This window comes from Callorhinus ursinus, unplaced genomic scaffold, assembly GCF_003265705.2.
Source record: "Callorhinus ursinus isolate GAN/ISIS: 27379988/994484 unplaced genomic scaffold, GSC_fseal_2.0 scaffold10, whole genome shotgun sequence".
Taxonomy (NCBI): domain Eukaryota; kingdom Metazoa; phylum Chordata; class Mammalia; order Carnivora; family Otariidae; genus Callorhinus; species Callorhinus ursinus.
Genome location: NW_027397072.1, coordinates 38375472 through 38395882, shown reverse-complemented (window position 1 = coordinate 38395882; position 20411 = coordinate 38375472). Strand labels below are relative to the sequence as shown.

At 52.6% G+C, this 20411-nt stretch overlaps 1 protein-coding gene across 13 annotated transcripts in view; it reads left to right on the top strand.

Moving 5' to 3' along the window:
* Positions 1 to 20411, top strand: part of PAX8 (paired box 8) — a 57764-nt gene that overhangs the window by 15713 nt on the left and 21640 nt on the right. For 8 of the 13 annotated variants that reach the window (XR_012379738.1, XM_073897425.1, XM_073897418.1 and 5 more), the window contains exons 3-6: positions 16193 to 16358; positions 18284 to 18484; positions 19864 to 19952; positions 20223 to 20348. Coding sequence is in view for 12 of the 13 variants with exons in the window: in XM_073897425.1 (XP_073753526.1) it covers positions 16193 to 16358; positions 18284 to 18484; positions 19864 to 19952; positions 20223 to 20348 (582 nt within the window). In the remaining variant the exon portion in view is untranslated. The remainder of the gene's footprint in view (positions 1 to 16192; positions 16359 to 18283; positions 18485 to 19863; positions 19953 to 20222; positions 20349 to 20411) is intronic. The other 5 variants (XM_073897421.1, XM_073897423.1, XM_025868643.2 and 2 more) reach the window with 1 other exon arrangement.

Genomic DNA, 20411 nt, shown 5'->3' with positions numbered 1-20411 from the left:
CTGACGCTGTTTCCCACCACTTCCAGATGCAAACCTATGTTCCAGCCAACTGGTCTCTGTTTCCAAAACACACTGTGTACAGTCCCACCTCTGCACCTTTGCCCGTGCAATGGCAGCTGCTGGGAACATCATCGCTACTCCCACCCTTTATTTATTTATTTTTTTAAAGATTTTATTTATTTATTTTGACAGAGAGAGACACAGCGAGAGAGGGAACACAAGCAGGGGGAGTGGGAGAGGGAGAAGCAGGCTCCCCGCTGAGCAGGGAGCCCGACGCGGGGCTCGATCCCAGGACCCTGGGATCACGACCTGAGCCGAAGGCAGATGCTTAACGACTGAGCCACCCAGGCGCCCCTACTCCCACCCTTTAGACAAAGCTCTGCTCAAGTTCCACTTCCCTAATCAGGCCCTTTCTGCTCCTCTCAGCTTTAGCCACCATCCCGTCTGACTCCCCACTGCACTCACCTCTGAGCTAGGCAAGAGTGAGAACTCTTCGTTCTCTCTACATCCCCAGCACTTGGACATAAAATCCTGTATCATATGAGGGCTCCACAGATGCCCGTGATGGGAGTTTTGACATAATTCTCCACTAGCATGTTTTATTGTTTTGCTAGTTGACCTAACTTGTCTGTTTGAGCTTTGCGAATAAAGTCTTCCCCACGTGAAGCCCACTTGGTCCTTCCATATGACATTGCTGTAATCACTGCCCGATTGTCTTTATAATAAGGGGGCGCTATGTGACTGAGGAGATAAGAATTGTAGCCTTTTTGGGAAACCTGATACAGCCGCTGAGGCCTGAGCTGCCCCACTGGGACACCTCCCCGGTCCTGAGGCACCTTGCTGGCCTAGGCCCAGGTGCGGGGTGTTGAGGTTGGGCAGGAGTAACCACTGGGAGTAGCAAACATTGGCAGGCCTGGACAATACTGACCCAACAGGGGTCCTTCCTCGTGGATGCTGGGCATCAGCTGGGCAGGGTGGATGGCCAGATTTAGGGCTATCTGTGAGGACCAATGCTTCCAAGATTCCATACGTTGGGAACTGAGTTCTTCAAATTCATCTGGCACATTGTAGTTACGTGCTAGATGTTTAATAAATATTTGCTAAATGAAATAACCATTTTAAAATTTGCTTTTATACAAGTGTTTCTCAAGTGTGGTCTTCGCTCCAGCATCAGAAGCTTCCAGGGCTATGTAAACAGATGTAGGGCCCTGGAATCTGTACCCATCACAAGTGCACAGTGATTCTACTGTGGATCAGCTTTTGAGAACCACAGATCTAGAGTCAGCCCAGCAAGGCCCAGCCAGAGGTCTCTCACAGGTGGAGACTCTCATGACAGCTTGCGGGGGAGACAGCCATTCTTCCTGTACAGAAGCATCCTGCCTCTCAGATTTCCCCTCTGGCTGTGGGCAAGAGTGGATCCAACTCACATGCAGTCTCAGGTCTGCTCTTAACTGGCTGTGCACAAGCCCGTTAACCTTCCAAGCTATCTAGAAAATGGGCTCAACATGCTAGCCCTACCTCTCTCACAGAGTTATGAAAACTCATCCCTGGTACAACGAAAGCCCAGTTGATATTTGTTGAATTTAATTAACTTTAAGAATCACTTACCTGCCATTAGCTCTGCAAATTGTTAAGTGAGTCCATAACCAACCTTTAGACTGAATCCAGAAAGTTCTTGAAAGGAGGAGAAGCCTGGAAGTCCTGGTTGACTTGGGGGGAACCCCGCCTGGCCGGGCAAGAGTGATTGGCACCTACACAAAGGCTTTGCTATGCTGCTGTGTTGACATTCTTACGTTAAAGAAGAATTTGCTGCATGATAGAAGGATCAGGAATGGAGACCAAGATGGTGGCTCTGTAGGAATGACAGCATTGTCAAGAGAAGTGGGTGCACATAGAGAGGGTCAGATGTTAGAAAGTGCTCTCTGTTTGACTGAGCCTGCCTTAGACTGGAAAGTTACCTGGAGGGGCAGCCAAATATCCCAGGAGACTAGCCCAAAGGGGCATCCCCAGGTCTGCTGGATCCAGTTCAGAGCTAGAACCCTGTTGATCTGTGCGTTAGCTTGCTGGGGCGGACCTAACAAAGCACCACAAACTGGGCGGGGGTGGAGAAGGCTGAAATAACAGAAAGTTACTTTCTCAAAGCTCTGGAGGCTGGACGTCTGCGATCAAGATGTTGGCATGGCTGGTTCCTTCTGAGGGCTCTGAGCGGGGATCTGTTTCCCATGCCCCTCCCCCAGCTTCCGGTGGTTTACTGGCCATCTTTGGTGTTCCTTGGCTTGTGGCGACATAACTCCAGTCTTTGCATCGCAGTTTCCCCGTGTCATCCCTATGTGTCCAAATTTCCCTTTTCTTAAGGACACAGTCACATTGGATTAGGGCCCACCCTAATGACTTCATCTTGATCATTTACAAAGACCCTATTTCCAAATAAGGTCACATTCTGAGGTACTGTGGGTTAGGACTTCAACGTGTGAGTTTTGAGGGGACACAACTCCACGCATAACGATCTGAGTGTTGCAGGTTGTTGGTGTGGGTCAGTTCCCCACTCAGCCCTGAATGGACCCTTAGCTGCTTTAGGTCCAGGTGGCACCAAGGGTAGAAGCCTCTGTTGGGACTGACAGAAGAAGAGGAGAAGCCAATATGGGTTCTGTAGAGCCTTTCTTGTTGTGCCCACCCCCGTGTTCCCACAGAAGAAGGGACTCTGCTTCCCAACCCAGAACCCACAGAACAGAGCCTCCAGGCTGGGTTCACTACATAAGCAAATAGAAATGACAAGCAAACAAGCTGGTAAGAGCAGCAGAAATCTTTTTAGGGTGTGCCTTGGTTCAGAACACATTCTGCCCAGTCCCCACACCTTTCTTCCTCCTCTGTCCGCTAAGATGGCCCTAGCCAAGATGGAGCTCAGGTCCCAAAGGGTCTCCTGGAACGTGGAATGAACAGGGATTTAGGTCAAAAAATGTGAGTCTTGGCAGTGCCATGAAGTGAGTATATGTGACATTAGACAGGTCGCTCCCTTCCTGGCCAAGGACCCTCTAGAAGGGCCCACAACTCTGGCACTAAATAGGATACTGCTCATGGCCACCTCCATACTCAGTTAGCCAGAGTGTCTCACTCTACCGTCATACAGGTCACATGGCAGCCCAGGAGGCCCACTGTGTGCCACTTTCCCTCATCTTCCTCCAGGTGGCCTCAGGGCCACCCCCTGGTAGTCTGCTGTGTGGAAAAGTTGTCCAAGGTCCTCCCACAGAGCTCTCTCTGCACCCGAGGGCTGTCCTGGAGTTGCAGCTATTGGACTGGGAGGACAGTAAAGATCATCAGCTCGTTTCAGACCAGATGAGGAAACTGAGGCACAAACAAGCCAGGTCACAGAGTGGGTGGAACCTGGGTCTCAGCACCCCTGTGCCCTCCCCTGAAACCATAACCTGCAGGCTGAGTCTATCCCCATCTGTGCCTCGCTGGCTCCTTATGCAGCAGCGAGCGTGGCTTTCAGAGTGTGTAATCCACTCGGCTACGGTGCCGGGTCCTGGGGAACCAGCTATCGCCAGGTGTGGAAACCACAGACACGCAGTTTTGTCACAGATTTTGCTCGGTGTGTTAGGCTTAAAAAAGCGGTTCCTCTTCATTTGCTCCTACCTGTTTCACTCCTCAGGACGGCCAGACCCGAGGGTTCTGCCCCTTGCACACACACAGACCCGTGCACACGCACACATCCAGACCCACCCAGACACACAACCTTTCTAACTGCCTCAAGTTCAGCCCAAATCTCACCCTTTCCAGCCACCTCCCTGCTGAGCTAGTCGGTCACCTCTTACCTCAGTTAAGATCTCAGAAGTAGAGAATCCCCGTTAGAGAGAACTTCAGAGGTCATTGAGTTCAACCTTCCAGGTGAGGCAAGACTTCCCTCCTCTCTTCGTCACGTGATTTCACTTCTATCCAGGACGCCCTCATGCCTCTGGCCTCCCAGGGACTGCAGGTACCCCACCCGCCGAGGGCTGCTGCCCTCCCCTCCCTCTCCCTCTCCCGCCGTGTTCTCCCTTCCCCTCCAGGGGCCCTTCTAGCTACCTCCCCACTCTCTCCCTTCCCCACCTCTGGGTGATTTTTATTTTTTATTTATTTATTTATTCTGTTTAAAGATTTTATTTATTTATTTGACAGAGACAGAGAGAGAGGGAACACAAGCAGGGGGAATGGGAGAGGGAGAAGCAGGCTCCCAAGGAGCAGGGAGCCCGATGTGGGACTCGATCCCAGGACACTGGGATCATGACCTAACCTTTCCCCATCTCTGGGTGATTTTTAAATCAATGTCCACAAAACCCACATTTATAACATTATAACTTTGAGCTGTAGAACGTAGCAGAATGTTCCACAACATATGTCATCAGGATGTGAATTATTAATGACTCACCCTCATCCTCAACACACACACACACACACACACACACACACACACACACACACATATGCATACACATGCACGGCCCCCCCCACCACCACCATAGGTATTCCCCAGGCTCGTCAAAAGAATTGAAGGAGATAGTGCATGTGAATGGATTTTAAAATTTTAAGGTTCTATAATGTGTCAGGGTTTATTAACTTGTAAGTTTCTCAAGGGCAAGAACTTCTACTCAGAAACCATCTCCCCACACACACCCAGGCTGGAATATTATTAGACATAGAGGGGGTGCTCATTGAATTGAAATCTAACGAACTGAAAATTGCTTTAATATAGGCCCATATTTTAAAAAATAGCATTAATATCCACAGGCCTCTGACCCCAGGGAGGGTGGTGGAAGGTGTAGCACAGTGATTTGTGGGGCTGCTGGGCTTCTAATACATGTCCAGGGGGTGTTGGCATTGCCGCCGCCTTGCACACCTCTCTCCCCCCAGAGACAGACGCCCGGCCCTTTCTGCCGCAGCGCCCCCCGCCGCCTTGCCATGCAGTGTCAGGAGTCTGGAGGTATCTAAGCTCAGTGGGAAGGAGCCGAAAAGAATGACCTCTAGGAAACCTGGAGCCAGCACTGGAAAGATCCACTGCAGCCTCTGACCAGAAGTTTATGTTTAATCAATTAATTAATGCTTTCAATAAATATTTATTGACCATCTACTGAGTGGATATAAACTCTGGGCGATCAGAAGAACTTTAAAAAAAAATACAGATTCAAGGACACCCTCTCAAGAGACTCTGGTTGAACTGACTGGAGGTAGAAAGTTTCCAAAGGTCCCAGGTGATTCCAGCATGCAGCCAGGGCGGGAGCGCGGCTGTCCCCCCTGCAAGGCAAGCTTATGCGGCCAGATAGTACGCTACGCCTGCCCTCAGGGAGCTAGGCATCTAGGGGGCAGGCAAAGCATGGACCTTGAGAAAGGCCTTAATAATGAGACTCAGATGGAGGGCCATGGACAGGGGCAATCGGGGAGGGGAGGAAGTAGGGGATAATAAATTTCCCTGGGAGCTGGCTCAGGGAGGTTTCTATTTTGGGGAACACAAAGGCCAGAGTGTGAGGTGCAGATTAGCCACTCCAAAGCCACATCGTCAGAGAGGAGGCTTCACCTCTTCAGGAAGAGGAGGGAGTGTGTCTCTAGCTGGAGAAACAAGGAAGGAGGGGGAACCGTGCCCAAACTAATCACAGGGAGAAAGTGGCCCATCCAATTGTTGGGCCTACCGATATCATTTATAGATCTGAGAAAGCTTGCAGAGGCCTCCAGAAATCTTTGAGGCAGCCCCAGAGGGGAATCTAGCCAGGGAACCCTTGGGCTTGGTGGCCCCTCAGGACTCAGAAGAGCCCGTGTTCTCCCCCTCGCTTCCAGCTCGCCAGCCCCTGAGCTCCCCAGGCATCATCCAGACTGGCTTTTGGACAGGGCAGCGCCTCTCGTCCAATGGGACTTTTCTCGGGAAGCTTAGAGGTCTCTTGACATTTACAGCAGCTCCATTCCTGGAAATCCAGGCACTGGGGCCCTTCCTGGGAGGGAGGTGACAGGGTTAATCTAAGGGCTGGGGGAGGCGGAGAAAGGCCTTGAAACATACAGTGAAGCCAACCAGATTAATAGAGGAAGAGAGAGGGGGGTAGACCATTAGGAAGACAAAGAGAAAATCATGCTGGAGCAATAGAAAGGGAAATCTAATATCAACTAGGGAAAAATAAATGGAGATTAGGGCAAACAAATTAGCTTTAATGGGTTCAATGCTAATACAAGAATAACAGCCGAGCTGCGAATGCCTTTGAGGGGAAGATGGGATAAAGAACCTGAGCAGTCATGCAGGCAATAAAGATGGCGCAGGGAGGGGGCCGGCCAAAGGCGCGCAGAGGCGGAGAGGAGGGAACGCCGCCGGGGGTGAAGGGGGTAGGGGAGAGGTGGCCTGGGCGGGCTCTGCCATCTTGGACGGGATCCAGGGACTGGAGCAGGGAAGGGGCTGGGAGGACTGAGAAGGGGAGGCACAGGGACCGTCAGTGTGGGGCGGAAAGGGAGACAAGGGGGGCAATCGGAAGGGGAAGGGACAAGGGACAGAGGGCAGAGGAAGGAACCCCGGAGCGGGGACAGACTTGGCACAAAGTTGGGGGGGGGTGGCGACGGAGGGGAACAGAACGCAGGAGAACGAACCAGCACGCAAGGGAGGGGGGCGAAAGACAACCGAATTCGGTGAGTCCTCTGCCTGAAGAAAACCATAGAAAAGGCAAGGTTAGGCCTCAGCAAAATGAAAAGCTGGGGAGGACCCCGAAGTGGGTTTGGTGGGTGACGTGGTGAAGACACTGTGGCTCTGAAGAAGGGGCCGACTGTCCTGCGGCCAGGGGCCATGCTGGCGAGGACGCGGGCCTGAGCGGTGCGTGGAGGCCGGAAGCCCACATCTCACTCCCGCCCCTTCGTGGTGGTGCGGCCTTGGGCAAGTTGCACGCGACCTCTGCTTCTCATCTCCTCATCTGTAAAATGGGGACAAGGGGCTACCTACCTCAGAGGGCTGCCAGGAGGACTAATGGAAGGATGCGTTCAGGGGGCTCAGCCTAGCTCAGGAGTCAGCACCTCCCGCCATGCTGGCTCTCGGCGGTATGCCTGAGCTTTGACTCATGGGGGACGGGGGCTGAATCCTGAAAAGTAGCCCTCGCTCCTTTCCTCCTTCTCCCCTTTCCTCTTCTTTAAGTCCAGCATTGGCAAGATACCCGCCAAATGTGGTTCTTTCTCTGCCAGAGACGAATCCGAAGGAAACCTCTTTATCCACGCTTTGTCTCCCTCCTTCCGCCCTCCCAGCCGTCTCTCCCTGTTGAGGAGGAAAGAATAGTGCTAAGCCCTCCCACCTTCTGGGCCGATTGAAGGCAGAGCTTCCAAGGGAGCCAAACTTCTTACCCTATTGTTCCAGGGGCCTCTGGGGACCCTCGGATTTGCTAGGGCTTCAGGTTGTGAGAAGTCGGGAGCTGGAGCCTGTCCTCATGGCCTCACCCCGGACACCTCTGGGGTGCATTCAAGTGCAGGGAGGACAGAGCCCCACAAGAGGGACAGAGCCCAGCACACCAGGAGGAAAAAAATCAACAAGAACAAGCCCAGGAATCAATGAAGAACCACCTAGACAGGGGCTCCAGGAGCGGGGAAGACAGAGCTGGGATTATTTCCTGCCCCTCAGGGCATTCTAGGACCTTGTAAGAGCAAGACAGTGATCAGGCAAGAATAGGCCTCTTCGCTTAGCTCCCTGCTAGGAGCAGTGGCTTCTTCCTGCAGTCCCCACCTCAGGGGTACTTCAGGGGTACCTCAGGGCTCCCTTGTGCTCTTACAGCCCTCCAGCACCCAGAGAAGCCAGCTCCCACACCGAAGCCCCTCTGCTGAAGTACCTAAGAACGGGCTTCTGGTTTCTGACTGGACTCTGACTGACATGCCACTTGATGTCAGAGGGGGTCTGAGGAAACAGGGCTCCAGGACTGGCTTGGTCAGGCCCTCAGCCTTGAACACAGAGCACAATGCTGAGCTTCTTGGCAGCGAGACCTGGGAAACCAGTTTCTTTTTGACCAGCTGGATCCTGTTAGACATAAAAGGGCAGCCCTGCGCAACGGCCCCGAGTCAGAAACTTCTCCTCAAGGGAGCCTCCGACTCTGGGGTGTCCAAGTCCCAGGAAGGGTAGTTTTTGACACTACACCGTGGTCATCCCTAGTTCAAGCTGTCTCTTGTGGCTCTTTCCCTCGAGGCACACTAAAGTCTCCCCCCCTGGAGCCGTAAAGCCCGTAGGGGTCAACCTGTGTGGGTCACCCCTCGTCTTTCTCCATGAGGCCCTCTGAGGTCAGGGTTAGAAGGAAAAGGCTTCTTACCTCAGAATTGGCAGACCCGCCTTGGTGACAGTTTCCTCATGGGGGTGGCATGACACAGTAGCTCTACTCCCACAGAGAGCTCCTGCAGAACCAAACGGGCTGTAAGTTCATGACAAGGGCTCACACATTTCATGCTGATGTCAAAGGCTGGATGTAAAGGAAGGCCTCTGCCTTCATCCCATGGCTTCTGGAGGAGGGCAAACTGCTCTTTTCCCGGACCCTTTATAAAAAAGCTCATGTCTAAGAGAATGTGACTTTGGAAGACACAATTCTGCATAGGGCAAAGGATGTGTGGGCTTCACCAGGCTTGTTTTGGGCCTGTTTACTTTCCTTCCTCCCTCTCTCCCTCCCTCCCCTCCCCTCCCCTCCCCTCCCCCCCCCTCTCTCCTTCCCTTCCTTCCTTCCTTCCTCCCCTCTCTTTCCTTGGTTCCTTCTTTCCTTCCCTCCTTCCTGCCTTTTTTCCAACAATTAGCAAGCATTTATTGGGTACCTACTGTGCACCAAGCATTGTACTAGCATATTAGGGCTTTACAGATTAAAAAAAAAAAAAAAAAAAAAAAAAGCCACGTCATCCCTCACAGGGCCCACAGTCGTCGCAGCAGGGCCCAGACAGTATAAACAGACACATTCTCTGCTGCATGTAGTGGTAGACACTGTGCCCGGGCATGTTTAAAAGAAAGGACGAGAGACAGCAGGCAGGAAGGGCAGGGAAGACTTCTTGTAGGACGTAGCTTCGAAGTGACTCAAGGCATGAGCACAGATCGATCCGGAGCCAGTTAGGAAAGGCCACTGCCGGCATGGAGGGCAGCCCAGACCAGGCTACAGGCGAGGATTCAGAGGCTGCAAAAGACCAGCAAGTAATTCCGCATTGCTGGGTCATCGGAAATAGGGCTCAGACAGGTAGGGATGGAGGCTGGAAAGATAAGCCAGGCTCAGCTCATGTGGACCCTGTCCTCCAGGCTTAGTAGCTTAGACCTCGGCAGGCAGGCAGATGGGGCTGTGCCCCAGCAGGCTTCTTCAGGAGGGACACGGTCAGACTTGGGTTTTAGATGCGTTGCTCCCCAGCAAAAGGTCACATGTGCACGTTGAGTGCAGGGACCAGTGAGTCCACATGACTAATTAACTCCTACGCACCTTTGTCCCAGATTTTCTTGGGTCACCTGGAAGTGATTCTGTCTCTCACCCTCCCCCCATTATTCTTTAATACTGTACCCTACTGTGTCCTTCTTAGCACCATCCAAGCAATACTTACACAATTATTTGTGTGTTTACTTTGTAAATACCTACTTATTTCTAGACTGGAGGCTCCATGAGGTCAGGCATAAATTCTGTATGATCAGTTCCAGTAAAGTGCTTGGCATGTGGTGGGGACTCAGCACATACACATTGAATGGATGCACGAATACATGGATGTGTGAATGCTAGGATGGCTAGGAAGGTACTGGTTAGGTAAATATTTAGGAGGTAAAAATGCCATGGTTTGGTGAGTCCTCCATAGGGGGAGAATGGAAGAAGCTAAAGGCCCTTAGTTAATTCACGGGGCATACATTAATTGAATGCCTAATCCAATTTAATAATGAACAAAACAGACATGGTCCTGCCCCCATCACGAAGCTTTCAATCTAGTGGGCGAGACAGTCGCTACTCCTGTGTGTGCATAATCATGCCAATGAATGTAAAATTAAAATCTGAATGAACGCCAGGCAGGAAAGGTAAGGGACATTGGTCGAGATTGTCTAAACACAGGCCCTAACCTTCTCGGTAGGATACAGCAAAGCCACCCAGCCCAAGTGACTTTGCACTAAGCTATACAGGACGGGTAGGAGTTAACTAGATAAGAGGGGAAGACAAGAGTTCAGGCAGAGGGAACAGCATGTGCAAAAGCCCCAAGGGAGAAGGACGCGCTACTAGCTCTGAAGTCATGCAGAAGGCCGATGAGGGTGCAGGGCGGTGTGGTGCAAGGTGGCACGAGGTGATGCCGTAGGGCAGGTTCTCTGCTTGTGCGGCAGCTCGTGATGTTCCCAACCAAGACAGCACTAGCAAGGAGACTCCTCATCACCCAACAGGATATTTCCAACAGGAAACTGAACATAAACGTAGGGGGACAGCTCTGGGCTGGAGATCCCGGGGATGCCTACAGGGCCATCAGTGCATGGGTAGTAGGGAGAACACTGGGAGCGGGGGTGATCGCCAAAGACGACTGTCTAGAGTGGGCGCAGCACTGGGGTTTAGGAAAAGCCTGAAAAATAGACACATCTAATTAAACAAAGGAGGGAGGAGAACCCCAGTAAAGAGAAACAAAAGCAGGTCTGAAGGTATGAGGAACCAGGAGACAACATTGTCACAGAAACGTCCTCAAGGAGGAGAATGTAACACTCACACCACGCCCCTTCTACCCAGTACCGAGTGTCTGAGTACATGCTCAGCCCGAGGCACACGGCAGGGTAACCAATGAGCAGCCAGGAAGGGAATGAAAGCAATGGGAACAGCAAGTATGACTACTTCTTGAGAAATCTGGTCTAAAACAATAGTAAGAAAAAAGTTCACAGTCCAGGGGAGAATATTGGGGGGAGGGGGCAGGGGTGGGGAGGCAGCATAGATGAATTTCATTGTGTTTGTAGGCCCAGGGGAAAGACCTAGTAGAAAGGGAGAGGTAAATAACATAAAAGAAATATGAGGATAATTTGTGGAGTAGCGTTCCAGAACAGGTAGAAGGGTGATGGGGTCAATACGAAATGAAGGAGAGGCATAAGCCACAGCTTTAGCCAGCTACTGTCTCTCGGCTCCAGTTAGCCTGGGGAGCAGAGGTGCAAGGCCCAGATACCAAGGCCATGCAGCAGGTCGGGGCTGAAGGCAGATGCGGAATGTTCCTTCTCCGAGTGCCGGCCCCTTTTGTGCCAGAGCAAGGCCTAGGTGCCTAGGTAACCCATAGCCATGGATGCTGGCGCCATCCAGTCTGCACGCTTGCGGTGGGAGATGGAACGAGAGGTTGGAACGCTAGGTTTCCGTGGTCCTGGGACATTTTCTCTAGGAGTGGTATGAGGCAGAGACCCTGGCCTTTATTCCGGAAAGGCACCGGGCCAAGGGGAGCAGCTGGGAGGTTACAGTGGGAGACCATCGGCCTGCGAGCGAGCATGCGGAGGGGCGAGGGGCGATGACAACGCCACCAGGCTAAGTATGTCAGAGCCTGCTTCACGCCAGCAAGGCCATTCCTTTGTGGAAGGGGAGTAGGCACCGTGTGATCTAAAGGACATCTCAAGGCAGCCACCGCCCCTCCCGTGATAGTCCTGCCACCTTGCCACCCTTTGGAGCTAAAGCAAAAGGCCCCAGGTAGTTAAGGAGAAATTTTCCCAGAACAACCCACCGAACCAGTGTGTCACTCTGGGACTGGGCAAAGGCGTGAGGAACGAAACAGGAAGAAAGAGGAAAGTACTGGAGTCGGCCACTTAGGGATCCCACCGTGGGGAGTCTGCACAGTGGCTGCACACCGGCCCCTCACATTTGGAAAGCACTTTTCTGTCACATGTATATAAGCATTAATTAGACTTTTGTGACAGGTGCCAGGTAGACAAAGACAGGGCCTCTGCCCTTAAAGAGAATAAACAAAGAGACCGATTAACGTAATCAATGCCATGATGGAGACTCGTATAGAGGACTAGGGGGGCCCGGGACAACGCTCCGTGTGCCTTAAGGGTGTGGGATTGGTGCCTGTAACAGGAGTTTCGTGCGATGAGCCTCTCTTTTCCTTCTACCATTCCTGCTCCTCAGAGCTCTGTAAGGGGTGAAGAAATGACCAAAGAAAGCCCTAACTCCTCCCTACACGGTCACTTCTCCATAGTATACATCTCCGTTCAGCTGGGGCTTTGCAGGCTTCCAGACCCCTCACTGTAGAATAGTCCTCTCTGGCCCTGGGAAAGTTGGCATCCCTTTGTCTGAGGGCCTTCACACTCAGAACCTGCTCGTGTCCAGCCAGACAGGCTTGTCTTCCTCTTCCATGCCCACCACTCCCCACCCACGACGCTCCAGACCATGCAAAGGGCCTTTGCTTAGGAAGCTTCAAACCTCTTTCTGGTTCACACCTTCCTCCTAGCCCAACCAGGGGCTCCCACTCATTCCTGGCTTCCGGCCTCAAAGCCCACCCTGTCCACAGCTGCATGGAAAGGTGGTCAGCACAGTGGGTGGCCCAGCCCCTGCCGGTGCAGGAAGGAAGGCTGCACCCACCTCTGGGCATTTGGTGGTGACTCACCCAAAGGAGTCCACTCCCCCACACCGGACACAGGAAGGACAAACGTCCTTCCATTACAGGGACTCAGCTCAAAACCTCAAACCACGGGGGTCATCGCCATCTTCAGCCAGCAGGCTCTTTCCAGACTCTGCTGCCTGCCTGTCCTACACCACAGTAAGTGTCTTCCAATATCCTGAAAGCACCAAGACCTTGTGCATGGATTTATTTTCCTCTGGAAACTTCTTCACCTGGTTACCTCCTAGTCATCCCTCCCTGCAACCTCCAACTGACCACTTATGGACTCCCCCAGCACCTGAACTTAATCTCTCTTAAGAAACTTCTCCCTTAGCATGGCGATTCCCAATATATGTGATTGGATCCCCCGAAGATTGTAAGTTCCTTGAGGGCCAGTTCCTTGTCCTTTTCAAGATGGTTTCCTCAGTGCTTTGCACCTTCGTGGTAGGCACTTCGTACATGAAGAAATGAAAACTATGATATAAAAACAGTATGAATTATTATTCTTTAAAGCTGGCGGGGCCGAGGTGGTAGGGGTACAAGTATTTAGTTCCTCTCTTGATTTTCTTTACCAGCCATCGCCCAGCCTAAACCAGTAGTTTACGCCATGTGGCCCCAGACAAGTGGCATCTGGGAACTTCCTAGAAACAAATTCTTGGTTCCATCCCAGACCTGCTGATTCAGACACTCAGGGCATTGAGCTCATCAGCCTATGATTTAACAAGCCCCCCAAGTGATTCCGATGCATGCTCAAGTTTGAGAACCACTGTTCCAGCCCTAAGGCCAAGCTTGGGGTCATAACATTCAACCGTGTAAATATTAAAAATTAGAAGAATTTTGCACGAAATCAAAATTTTCAGCAAACCAAACACTCCTACATCCTCGTTTCCCCATCTTCTTATAGCAGTTGTTATAGGGTCAGCAGCAGACACAGCAAGAAGTCCCATTCAATGGATGGGAACAGTGAGGCTGGAAAAAAAAACCCACTTTCTCAAATGATAAAATTAAAACAGTCAGAGTCAATGCAGGAATCTGGCCCAATGCTCTTTGTACAGCAACACAAAGTCATTCAAAGCCAGTAAAATAAAATAAAGCACTAGATAATTTATAGTTTAAGGGCCAGAGGTATGAGTACCCCTTTCCCTTCCCACTGATGCTGGATGATCTAATAAATAAGGTTTCAAGGAGAGTTCCTGAGGGCTTGGGTCTCTAAGGATCCTGATCAGTCCTTCAGGAAGATTTAGGACAATAGCCCACATAGCTTTTTCAATAGAGAGACAAACAGGGTTGGTTTTTTATTGTTGTTGTTTGTTTTTTAAGGCACAATACCCAATTCAGGTCACCCCAAAAATGGTGCTTGGTTTTTTAAACCTGCTACCTTTCTAGGGGTGAAGAACTCCGCCTGTAGGAAACCTTGCTTCCAGATATAGAGGTCCTAGCACAAACACCTGAGCCTTGGTGGTTGAGGTGGCAGCCTAAGTTCTGGAAAATGGGGACAAAGCTGGACAGTCTCAAGGTCTTGTCTGCGTTTGGGTGGCTGTCTGGCGCCCCCTTGTGTTCATTGTCTGGACCCAAAGAGCCAAAAGACCACGAGGATGGAGTGAGGGTCAAATGGCTTAGCCATTCTCCAAGGATGGCCTATGGCCGTGAGAAGCCAGTGGAAGGGGTTCAGAAGTGGGTTATCTGGGATGTCCTCCCAGCCCTTGTGGAAAAGCATTCCCTGGGACAAGCTGTATGGGACAGTGGAAATTGTGTCCACGCTCACCCAATTGCCTCCAGCAGAGAGATGGATCACTGTGTCCCTCCTGCTGGGTATTTGGCCAGCAGGCTTGTTCCTCCTGACTTAGTGCCCAGGCCAGAGACTCATAGCCTCTTTTTTTCTTTTAAGAGAAATTGACTGTTCTGCCGAAGCCGGCTTGGGCCCCCGAGGAGACATGGCAAGGCAGTTCTGAATGTGCTAAGTCCGTGGGCAGTAATGGGCACTGTGTGCCCAGTAGAGGCACTTCCCACCCTCGGCCATAAATAGTCCTTAACGGGCTCACACAGAAGGCTTGGGGCTGACTCTTCCTCCTCGCCTGCCCCTTCCCCCTGACTCCCACCCCTGGAGCTCTACCATCCCAGCCAGATCACCAAATCACACCCTGGTATGAAAAGGTGTCCTTCATGCCCACATCATGGCACCTTCAGCACAGGCTGTAGGGCCAAGGTTCCAGGGTTGGTTCTGGCCATAGAACAGGGCTCAACCCAAGAAGCACTGATGGAAGCCTTAATCCTTGGCCAGAGCCTGGTGGCGCCTCACACAGGCTGAGTCACATAAGTCATGGAAAGCAGGTCACTCATACCCTCCAAGCCCGTTTCTTCATCAACAAAAGGGCGATCTTAGCCCCAGAATGAGCCCAGCCTGGGTCTCGAGATTTGCAAGATTTGAGAAGGTTGGTAAATCTAACAGACAAGTACCTTCTTGCCTCTAAGCCTTTGCACATGCTGTTCCCACTGCCTGGAACAGTTTTCTCCCTTCCCTCCTTCCCTTGGTGAACACCTCTCTACCTTCAGTCAAAGCGTAGACTTCTCCAGGAACCCTTCTAGAGTCCCCCAAGCCTGGGCTTGGTCCCCTCCAGTGGTCCCCATAACTCCCTACTTGGCCCTGGCCCCAGCAGTGGTCACGTGGTCAGGTGATTGGCTGTTTGTTGGTCTGGGCCCTCACTTTAGTAAACCCATGAGACAAGAACAGAGATCACACCCGCCTTATTCACCTGGGCACCTGCAGGACCTGGTAGAGTGCCTGGCACATGGTAGGCACTTAGTACATATATGCTTGACTAGGTAGATGGGCTCAGAATGAAGCACAGGCTGGGGCCAGAGGGCAGAAGGCAAGGCAGCAAGGCCGCTAAGGAACATGCCCACACATCCACGGCACGTCCACGTTCTGCACAACAGCCTGCAGCCCGCCATGTCATGTGCCTGGAACCCCTGCGAACGCGTGCCGGGGAGATCTCTGCCCGCCCTTGTAGTGCTCTGGCCTGTCAGAGAGAGAAGAAGCCATGGGATCACTTGCGCTGGGAGCCCACAGACAAGGCCTGGGCCCACTCTGCCTCAGCTCGACCACAGAAGCTCTGCTTTTGTTTGTTTGTGTTTGTGTTTCTCAATGCACTTGTGCTGATAAAATCTGGCTCTGTGTTAAGAAGAAAGACAAAGACAAACATAAAGACCGCGGGTGTAGTCTATGCCCTCGTTCTATAGATAAGGAAAGGAGAGCCAGAGAGGAGAGGGGACATTCACCAGCATCACACAGCTCAGCATCAGAGTGGGAAGGCCCTGCATCTCCAACTCTTTATATACTTTTTGGAGGGAGGGAAGAAGGTGGGGAGTTAGTTGTTATTCGGAGTGAAGGGCTGAAGGTCTGAGAGGAAACTGAGCAGGCCCAAGCGGTCCCCAGATTGCAGTGTGTCCCTCTGGCATCATATGTGACCCTCCCCAACGGGAGCTAGCCTCCCTCTACAGTGGGGGAGAGGAGGCGGTCCATCAGCAGGAGCACCAGAGGGCACGATGGTGAGAGTTCACACGCACACGGTCGCGCATGCACAACGCACCCACACTCAAGGGCTAATTCCCACCCCCTGGCCCTGCCCGGCCCTGATAGCTGTTCCTGGGACTACTGTCTTCTTAGGCCACGGAGGGCTGAACCAGCTGGGAGGGGCCTTTGTGAACGGCAGACCCCTGCCTGAAGTGGTGCGTCAACGCATCGTGGACCTGGCCCACCAGGGCGTGCGGCCCTGTGACATCTCCCGCCAGCTCCGAGTCAGCCATGGCTGTGTCAGCAAGATCCTTGGCAGGTAAGCACGAAATTCACCACGTGCCACCTTCCCTGCAGGGCTTGCCTGGAGCGGCCCACCTGGCAGCCACGCCCCTGCCCCCGGGGCACTCGGTCGCCCGATGTCCAGCTTCCATCCGGTGGTGCTTCCCGGCCTCCCCGCCCGCTGCTCTTCTGTTACTTTCCTGTCCTTGCTTCCTTCTCCGTCCATTTCTCCTTCCTTTCTTTTCTCCCTCTCGCTTGTCTCCTTTGCCCCATCTCTCATTTTTAGGGGCTTCTCTACTCCTAAAGCAGGAGAATCTTCCCCAAAGCACCCCACCCCCACCCTGGCTGAGACCACGGGAAATGGAACCACTAGGGAGAGGACACAGGATCAGAGGTGGCTCCTGCAATCTCACCCCCCCGCATGAGGGATGTCTGAGTGTGCTTCTCAAACTCTTAATTCCCAGAGCACCTGCCACGGAAGCACCAGGGTTCCTTGATGAGATGTAGATCCCTAAGGCCTGGTCCAGACCTACATATAAATCACAGCATCCCCTCTGGGAGCCAGGCCCGGGTGCTGTGATTTTTAGGAGATGACCATGTACCAGTCATGAACACTCAACTCCAGAGCAGTGGTTCATCACTCTGGTTGCACATTAGAGTCACTTAGGGAAACTTAATTAAAAAAAAAAAAATTATGTCTAGGCCCCAGCCCACACCCACTAAAGCAGAACTTTAGGAGAACGGGCTCAAGTTTTTGTATAGTGTTAAGTCTCCTTCAAGGGATTCCAATTTTCTGTAGCCAGAGTTGAGGACCACTGACTCAAAGGTTCAGGAAGGACCAGAGGCAGCAAAGCCCTGTGTCTGGGCTGACACAGCGTAGTCTGGAGAGCCACTCTCCAAATGCCCCTGCCCTGGGGGACTTGGGGCTTTGCATCAGCTCAGTGCACCTGCCTCCCTCACCCAGCTCACAGGTGGGTTCAGCAGGAGTTCTGGTTTAACGAGGCAAAGGGACCTGACTGTAGCTGAACTGCGGAGAGTCCTGGCTTCCTGACTAAAGTTGCCAATGGCAAGGGCACTCCCTGGTTCGGGTCAGGAGAGGGGCTCCCAAGATGGGCTGCAGTGTCCCTGAGAGCTGAGCCTGGGATGGTTATGACAGACAAGCAGAGTTTTAAAGAACCAGACTTTACTCTATGGTAGAGGAGACCAGAGAGTTTCCACCCAAAGAGGGGAAAATTATCCTGACATAAGTCAAGGATCTACCAAAGCAGCTGGCTGGGGGCTCGGGGGAGAGGAAAAGTGGACAGCCTGAGACAGCAGGCTTGGCTTAAGGGGCCGGACATGGCCAGGGATCCAGGCCAGGCTGGCATTCCAGAGTCCAGGAAGAATAGCTTCCACCTGAACCATGTAATCTGGCAGAAAACCAGCGGCCAGCCGGGAGGTGGGGGCTGGGGGAGAAGGTAGGGGAGCAAAGGTGAAGCAGTAAGACAGAGCAGAGGGCCCAACCATCCAAACCAGCTTCTTGGGGAGGGGTAAAGCCAGGATGGCCAAGAACGGTGAGTCAAGATTTAACCCCGGAAAGCTGCGTAGAGAAACCCACCACTGTGAACCTATACGTACGCACGGAGCATGCGCAGCAAAACCTCCTTTCTAAGAAGGGAAATCGTTTGTGTGCCGAAGTTGGCTCTGGCGGGAGCTCAGACGCAGGAGACTGGCAGGAGGGAAAGAGAGAGGAAGCCAGGTGTCCAGGGTGAAGTCTTTAGCAGAGGGCTCTGGTTTGGCAGCAGCATAAACTTACTCATGCAAGGGAAGCAGACAGTGCCAGGAACATCAAGTGTCTGGGGGCAGCCCTGGGGGTGCATTTTACCCCCTGAAGCCTTGGAGAGGAACAAGAGTCTCTGGCTAAGTCCCTGCCCGAAGACCCCACCTGCTTATTGGGTAATTCTTTGGGGTTCTCTATTGGAGTAGGTACTACGAGACCGGCAGCATCCGGCCTGGAGTGATAGGGGGCTCCAAGCCCAAGGTGGCCACCCCCAAGGTGGTGGAGAAGATTGGAGACTATAAGCGGCAGAACCCCACCATGTTTGCCTGGGAGATCCGAGACCGGCTCCTGGCGGAGGGTGTCTGTGACAATGACACTGTGCCCAGTGTCAGCTCCATCAACAGGTGAGAGGGACTCAGCAGCCGGCGTGGGGGGGGGGGCGCGGGGGGCAGGGCTCCTGGGCTTTGGGGGAACCATGACGGAGACCCAAAGAAGGGCCTGGCTTGGGTGGAACAGAGCCTAGGAAGGGGACTCCTGCTGAAGAATTAAGCAGGAAGACCCCAGGCGCCGTGGGGCAGGTATCACACCTCCCCACTGCTCTGTGACACTCCCTCCCCCACCCCACCCCACCCCACCCCACCCCGGGTTGTACTTCGCCAGTTTCCTTCCGCACACGCTATATCCTCTTTCATTCAATAAAAGAATCTCGAAGTGACCCTTTCCTGGGCCACACGACCCCTAACCTGGCCCTCATTCAAGCATTCACTCAATTGTTTGGTTTTTCAATTATTCACTCACAGCCTCGATCAATCATTTACTCACTCATTCATTTCTGTATACGTAATTCACTCATAATGTGCTAGGCCCTGGGAACACACAATCCTTGTCCTTGTGGAGCTTATAGTCTAGTGAGAAGAGAGACACTAATCAAGTACTAATCAAGTGCCCACACACACAATTGTAAAAATGCAGCTCTAAGTCCTCCTAAGGAGAGGAACATGAGGTATGTGAGTTAGCATAGGGTGCTTGGTTTAGGAAGGAACGAAAAGATGTTCCTGAGTAAGAAACAATGAATAAGAGTTAACTAGGTGAAAAGGGGAGCCAAAGGAGCTTGGAGGCAGCATATGCAAAGGCCCTGTGGCTCACAGATCTTAGACAAGAAGCTGAAAGAAAGCCAGCAGATAGAAGGGGAGCACGAGATAGGCTGAGGTGGAAATGTCAGCAAAAACTGCCCTTTAGAGGCTGGTGGCCATGTCACATATTCTTACCTGTGACCTATAAGAAACTTGGCAGACTGTAAGCAGGAGGCTGACTTGCATTTCAAAAAGTCCACTGTGGTTACAATAGGGAGAAGAGATTAGAAAGGGTCAAGAGCAGATAGGGGTGGGCCAGTGAGTGATCCCCGGGAGTGGGGGGAGAGAGCTGGTGATGGCCTGCATTATGTTGCTGACAGTGACATGCAGAGAGGAGTCAGTCGATGCTGGAGAGGTTTACAAGGTCAAACCCACAGAACCTCATGATGGTTTTAATAGAGGAGGGAGGGAGGCAGATGTAAAGCTCCACCTATATTTCCACCTTGAGTGACCAGTGGAACTGATCATGAAACAGAACACTGGGAAGGACCAGGTGTGAGGAGTGAGGTCAGGGGTTTGATTTCAGACAGGTTGTACTCGAGGTGCCTCTAAGATACCCAAGTGAGCTCTCAAAAAGGCACAGGATCCGGGGCCGTGTGAGTCCTATTTCCTCCTCTTCTCTCTAATAGCCTTTCTCGTCTTCCTTACAGAATCATCCGGACCAAAGTACAGCAACCGTTCAACCTCCCCATGGACAGCTGCGTGGCCACCAAGTCCCTGAGCCCAGGACATACGCTGAGTGAGTGCTGACGTGCTGGCATGCTCACCCTCGCACACGCACACCCACCTGCAAGCCCGTAGTCACACACACGCCCACGAAGACACACCCCCAGCGTGGACTGAGCCCTTCCGCAGGGACAAAGCCTTGCTGGGTCCCAGGAAAGATGCACTGACATACTTAGGGGTGGCAACACGTCAGGCAGCCTCGACTCCAAGATACCCTCCTGCTAGTGGGCTCTGAGGGGTGTGCCCTGCACATGCCGACCCTCTCCCTCTCATCCCACCGCAGTCCCCAGCTCGGCCGTAACGCCCCCAGAGTCACCCCAGTCAGACTCTCTGGGCTCCACCTACTCCATCAACGGGCTCCTGGGGATCGCTCAGCCTGGCAGCGACAGCAAGAGGAAAATGGACGACAGTGAGTGTTGGGGAACCAGAGGGCAGGTTGGGGGTGCAGGAGGGCAGTCTGCTCAGGCTCCAA